Genomic DNA, 6563 nt, shown 5'->3' with positions numbered 1-6563 from the left:
GTGTTATGAAATAACTTATAATTTATAGTATCGAGAAATTTAAATAAGAGTAGAATTTAATACCCGTAGGAAGCAAATAACACTAATATGAGGGAGAGAGTTTATTATAAGGAAGAAGAAGAAGATGTAATGGATCTTTGATTATAAACTCTTGTTCTTGTTTATGGTGTACAAAAGAGTGAGATGAGTGATGGTATTTATAGTGAACAATAATACATAAAATAACAAAGATGATGCTTAATTTGGTAAATGAGTGGGTGATCATAGTGCTTGATGAGTAGATGATCATAGTGCTTGAGTTGGTAAAAGAGTGGATGATCATAGTGCTTGAGTTTGGTAAAGAAGTGGATGATCATTTCGATGCTTAATTTATAACAGATATTTCATTTGTTCGTCTATTAGTAATTACGGAGAGCTTATTCGTAAAGAGAATAAACTACTCTGTTTATTATGTGCTAAAAAAAAGTACTATGTTTACTCTGCTTTCTCTTTAGCTCGTATTTACTCTTTAAACGTTTTCACGATAGCCAATGAGGAGCGAGTTGGTGAATCATTCCAATCAACATGTGAATGATTTCAGCAAGCATTAGACGAAGCGGGTATCATCTGAAAGGTTACGGCGTCTCGGTTCTTCATCCCAAAATCAGAAGTGAAGATATTTTTTCTTCAGGACCACAATCTTCTTCCAAGCTTGGAACCTTAATGTAGACAAGTCTCCAGAGCTAAGCAAGCCCTGGTGCTAATGATACCGAAGGGTCTACTGGTGGAGTGGTGGGATTGCGCTATAGGGACTACTTCATGGTTTCCATAATCGAAGTAGAACACTTCAAATTTATCATCTCAACAGCGCCTCGTGGTGAATTCACAATCTGAAAATATGTATCAATCAAATGAATAAACAGAAGCAAAACAAAGCACGGAAACTAAGAAGGTGGACTGGAAATTACCATTGCACGGTTCCAAAAGTAGTCAAGGATAAACTGTGCAAGAACGATATCACCTCTCTTAGAGTTGAAGGATACGATGATGGGAGCATCTTTAACAAACATGGATGCAAAATGGTTCTGAATCGAAGCTAGTTTCTGGTCTCCAACCGACTGAACATAGAATCGACCACCGCCAAGTACATCTGTGACAGCAACCTATTATCATACACAATGTAAGGAAACTTGAATGGATTGCTGCTTATTGTATACATGTATTAAAACTATTTGAGTAGTGCTGAAGAGAGATATTCACAGAGGTCTCTTTTTTGTTTGGTTTCTAAGGCTGTACTTCCGTTTGATAGTTCTTGTCCTTTAACATAATTCTCCCAAATCTGTAAATGATCAAAAAAATATTTAGCAAGTAACGTTGTGAAACAGAAGATTAGCTTTTACTAAAGACATTTGTATTGCTTGTCACCTTCAGTTTCTGGTTAGTAGCATATCTCTCTGCCTGTTCAAGAATAGTTGCTTCAACTCCCACATTGATCCAAGAACGTACCGATTCAATCCACGGTTTCAACTTCAATCTCTATTAGGTTATAACAGAGTACTTTTAACAAACCATAGAGAAGAATAGAAACCTGAGATGTAAGCTTAGCTGTGTTTCCTTACCTCGACGTCTCTCTGCATGATTTTGCGTCTCATTACATTACATAGATAGCTTAGCTGCGTCTCTCCACTGAGTACATATTTAACAACAGCCGGTATTTTCCTGATTCTTTGAAGAGAGACAAATAATATATATGCTTACCAATTAGCGATTGAAAATGAGCTTTGTTTATCAGATATAGATTTACTTATCACAGTTAGGTCGGTGATGTGCATGGCTAGAGATGCTTTTGCAGAATAGATCCCTTACTTTCCAGACAGAGCACGAGATTCAGCAGCCAAAAGAGCATCACAATCGTTCGATCTGCCTTTCTAACTCCATTATTAAGCGAGCAATAAGCAAAGTGCGGAAGAAACGAAGTGAAATGAAATCTGTGTACCTGAAAAAGGGAATTGGGAAAAGGAAGTGATCGCTTAAAGAGACGAAGCGAGCTGAAAAAAGAATCGATTGAATGCTTCCGCCGGTTACTGTAGGATACAAAGAGGTAGATAGATTGAATGCTTCAGGTGGGAGGAGTTGATTAATCAAGGAAAAACTCAGAGTACAGAATGGATTTATGGATGGTGGAGACGTTACAGAGATCACTCGACGCTTTAAGTTTCGGTGTATTTTCGTCGGGGAGGTCGCAGACAAGAAGAAACATAATGCCAGGTGGGCCTCTAAAAATTGTCCTAGGGATTGGACTAAAAGATTGGGCTCAATATGAAATTGCAACAAAAGCCCAGTTCAAATAAGCTTATGTCGAGAACCGAACAGAAAGAAAAAACGCGGGGGGCCTGGTTAGGCCACACGTGTCAACAAATGCCCACCCCTAAAGAAGGACGTAGAGGGCTAAGGTGAGAAAAAAGTCTGTTTTATTATTATAGATAGATTACCAAATCTAGCCACTTTCTCTATTTCGGTTTGATTCCATTTTAATTGGTTCGGTTTTACGGAATTGAATATCCTTATAATAGGTGTACTATTTAATAAGGTATTTGTGAAGAGACTCGTAAGTTAAAATTTTAAAAGCAAAGCATGCAATTTGATGTAGAAAAAAATTATTATAGTAACGTAAATACTTGAATGAGAGCTTGGTAAATCAAGTGTCACGAAGAAGAAGCAGGTTGCATGGACATGGCCGGATGAGAAAACGAAATGGATGAATTTCTTGATCTGCTTGTAGTGAAAACATTTGGTACGTATTTAAAAGTTTCAAAACCTGGTCATTATATTTTCACCTTTGAGACACATTAATAAAACATGTTTTCTAATTCATCTATATAAAAATGTAATGCATATATGTTTATGCTGATTCAAAGAACTTATCAAAGACTTCATCTAACATCGACAAAGTATCAAATAACTTATGCTGACTCTTGTAGCATGTGTAGCATAAGGTCCTTTCTCAGTTCCGCCAAGAGGGAGCAGCTTTTCTCTCTGCAGCCTGACACTCTGCGCTCTCTCGGGCCTCTTACTCGTATTCTTCTACACGCTTCCTCTCTGCCTCACCAGCCTCCCTCTTTAAACACTTCACCTCTTCATGTTTCTGTATCTCTCTCTCCCCTTGTATGCAGCACTATTAATCATCTCTTTCTCCTTCGAAGCTTTATGCTTCTCCTCCTTCTTCTCCTTCTGCTTTCCAAACTCTGGTTCCGCATCCCTTTTCCTCTCTACCTCAGGCTCCTTCCCAACCCTCTCATCCTCCTGAGCCGCAGCTTCATCACCCTCCCGAATCATGATCTGAACATTGAACAAAATATGAAGAGTGCATCAAGCCCTGGTCCTTTTTCAAAGATGAAGAAGTTGCAGCTTAAGATAGTTTTTGTTGGATACTACACTGAAGCATTGTTGTGATTTTTTCTGCGATTCAAATCTATGCCTTATAAAACAACTGATATAACTTTTCTATTAATTCATTAAGAACATACCTTTCCCATCTCCAGATGAACAGCAGGAAGATTTGTGATCTAAGAAATTTCTTCATCCTCCATCTCCATGACTGTATTTGATGTGGTCATGGAATTGCTTCGACCATTAAAAAGAAGAACCAGTAATTTATTTATAATCAAGAAAACAAACCCATAGAAGAATGAGAAGAACAGAGGAAGAAGAGCATCTTTGAAAAATTTTATCGACTCTTTTTTATTTATTTAACAATATAAATTTAACTGTCTAAGACTTCAACATAGACACTATTCATAAGCTTCTATTTTATTTTACCTCAAGCCAAACTGAAGTTGTTTCAGTACCAATGAATAGGTATTGCCCAACAAACATAGCGTCTCCTTTCTTCACTGCCTGAAAACATCAAACATGAAGAGTGGAAAACATCAACAAAGATAAACAAACTCACTAAACCATTGATTAGACATATGATATCATGTCATTCTCATAGTAAACAAACAGTGGAAAGACCATTAAATAATAGGAAAGACTATAGAAGAGGCTTCTTGTTGATCTTGATTTAGTGTCAAAGCCACAAGTCCATCCACGTTAAGAGTAATAGCTTTCTCAGAATTGTTCAAAAATTAGCAACACTAAGAGTGAGTTTGAATCAAATTTCTTAGCAGAATCACTAACTGGAATACAGTTTGAATGAATCTCAGTAAAGCTCTATGTGAAGACGTTTTCAGTGATTTACCTCCTGGAAATATCTGAAAGCTCTTGTTGATCGCAGTAGCTTTCGTGTTTGTAGACATACATTGGACTGGACACTTGACATTCTGATTAATCAAAAATAGCCATGTAAACCCATCAAGAATAAGAAAAAAAAATGCAAAACACGTTAAAGCCCGCGTCAATCATATCAGTACTTAAATGAAACAGTGTGTTTCGGTTGAATGGACATGTGTCGTCACTACAGAGCACGACTTTCTGATGTGGAATCATATGTGGAGGCACCAGGAAAGAACAAACAGTTCTTTATAATAATAGATATTGTTGTTACTAGTTTTTTTTGGGAGTAAATGTTGTTACCAATCAAAAATAGCATTCTTATAATTAACTTTCTTGATAGAAATGAGAGATAAAATGTAGTTTTTATCCCTAAAAGTGGATTCATATTCGATTGGATTTCATTTTTTTGTATGTGTGTGTTATATATAAGATCTTCTTGTGAAAAATATGTTGAGAATAAGATCACTATTTCAAAGTAATGGATGGTTGTTGAAATGAAATAAGACAAAGGGAGGTGGAGGCTCCTGGTGATAGTGCCACTGCAAAAACGGTATATAAAACAAATAGAAGACTAACTTATAAGATAATAGTAAAAAGAATTGAAAAACAAAGCATCTATATATATAAAAATATGTTCGCCTCACTCCTGTTGCGCCACGTCATAAAGTCGGTTCCTGACAGGCCGACACGTGTCCGGGTTAGATGATATTCACCGTTTTACTTAATCACAATTATTAATGGGTTTTTCTCTTTTTGTTAATAAATATTTCAGATCAGTGTTTTGGGCTTAACATAATTGGGTTTCTGGGCTCTAGGGTAACACATGAGGGGGTCCCACATGAGACGGCTTCTTCTCCAAAAATAATGTCGACGACCGAAAGACAGATCTGCTGCGTTTTAACAACTCCGGTTCAAAACTACGGCCAATGAAGATTTGCTGCACCGGCCACGCTGAATTCCGATCAAGGTCTGTTGGAAGGCGTCGTATTTGGCTGTTCGATTCCACTTCTTCTACCCTTGGTTGAATTTTGGAACTGTTATGGAAGTCGGTTGGATTCATGCATCCTCATTGACTATCACATTAAATCATTCAATGAACCCCCTCATTAAAACATTTTAACTCAAATATAACTAATCTTAACATAAATAATCCTTCGACACCCTAAAATTCTCAAAACCATACACATTATTATATACTTCTCTTAACAAAATTTTACAAAACATACATACAAACGGAATATACAATTACATCACAAAAAAAAAAATCATGAATTATTTTAGGAATGACTTCAAGTTTTGAGTCAAAAAACAACCTTAAATAAGTTAGTTTAATTAACAATATTATAAAACAAAACATTTGAATTAAAATAAATATTAAAAATATAATGTTATTTATCAGAGAATAGTGAAATTTACTGTCATTATAATTCAAAACAAAAAAAATAATTATAATTATCTCATAAGTCTTTCATTATTTTTTCGTTTATAATATTTTTTAATCTATCATAATTTTAAATTACTTCATAAATTATTATAAAATCACTTTTATTATAACTTCCCGCCCGTAAGACGGGTCGGCCCTAGTTGTTATAAAAAATATCATCTCCATAATTAAAATGTATTTCTATGAATAGTTCATTTATTGTAATATTGAAATTAGTTCATTTTTAATAATAAAATAAACTAATTCCAATATTTCAATAAATGAACTATTCATGAAAATGCATTTTAATTATGTTAGGAGATAGTCTAGAGTACACGCGAGGTGGTGATCGGGCTCGCCCCGCGTGTACTCTAGACTTTAGACTATCTCAGTCACCATCTCTTCTACATGCATAACATACTTCTTTTTTGTAACACAGTCTTTCATTCATAATTAAACTTCATAGTTTAGTATTGTCCCCACATGCCTAATGTATCTTTTCGTAACACAGACTTTCATTCATAGTTAAACATCATAGTTTACTAATGTAACCATGCATACTTGTATCTTCTCATCCTTTTTAACATATTGCATGGTTTTTTTCATAAACAATAAACGTGCATTTGAGCCTGTCACGCACTATAAACCCAGTTAATTTCTTTTCCAAACAGCCCACTTAAACTTCTTTTGTTGGTCATCTAGCCCAATTAAACTTTGATGTTGTCTTGACAAATTAAAATTCACAAATATTTAAAACTAGGTTAAGACTCGCACCTTGCGCGGAACGAACATTGTATATTTAAATTATTTTTATATATTATATGTTCAGTTTTATATTATAAAATAATATATATATATATACATATATATATATATATATATATAT

The 6563-nt window shown here is 34.9% G+C and overlaps 1 protein-coding gene across 6 annotated transcripts; it reads right to left on the bottom strand.

Moving 5' to 3' along the window:
* Positions 1–423: 423 nt before the first annotated feature.
* LOC106293109 lies at positions 424–2221 on the bottom strand. 6 transcript variants are annotated; one of them, XM_013728786.1, is made up of 7 exons: positions 1976–2221; positions 1784–1907; positions 1599–1704; positions 1405–1515; positions 1240–1318; positions 948–1129; positions 424–869 (listed from the first exon to the last, which is right to left on the bottom strand). In XM_013728786.1, exons 3-7 carry the CDS (start codon positions 1629–1631, stop codon positions 792–794), a joined length of 483 nt encoding a protein of 160 aa, XP_013584240.1. In that variant the 5' UTR covers positions 1632–1704; positions 1784–1907; positions 1976–2221; the 3' UTR covers positions 424–791. The 6 variants fall into 6 exon arrangements, 5 of the variants coding, with proteins under 5 accessions (XP_013584240.1, XP_013584239.1, XP_013584236.1 ...); XM_013728785.1 differs by having other exon boundaries at positions 1784–1899; XM_013728782.1 differs by having other exon boundaries at positions 1784–2221.
* Positions 2222–6563: the final 4342 nt, after the last annotated feature.

This window comes from Brassica oleracea, chromosome C5 (genome assembly GCF_000695525.1).
Source record: "Brassica oleracea var. oleracea cultivar TO1000 chromosome C5, BOL, whole genome shotgun sequence".
In the NCBI taxonomy this organism is placed as follows: domain Eukaryota; kingdom Viridiplantae; phylum Streptophyta; class Magnoliopsida; order Brassicales; family Brassicaceae; genus Brassica; species Brassica oleracea.
This window is presented reverse-complemented; position numbering and strand designations above follow the sequence as displayed.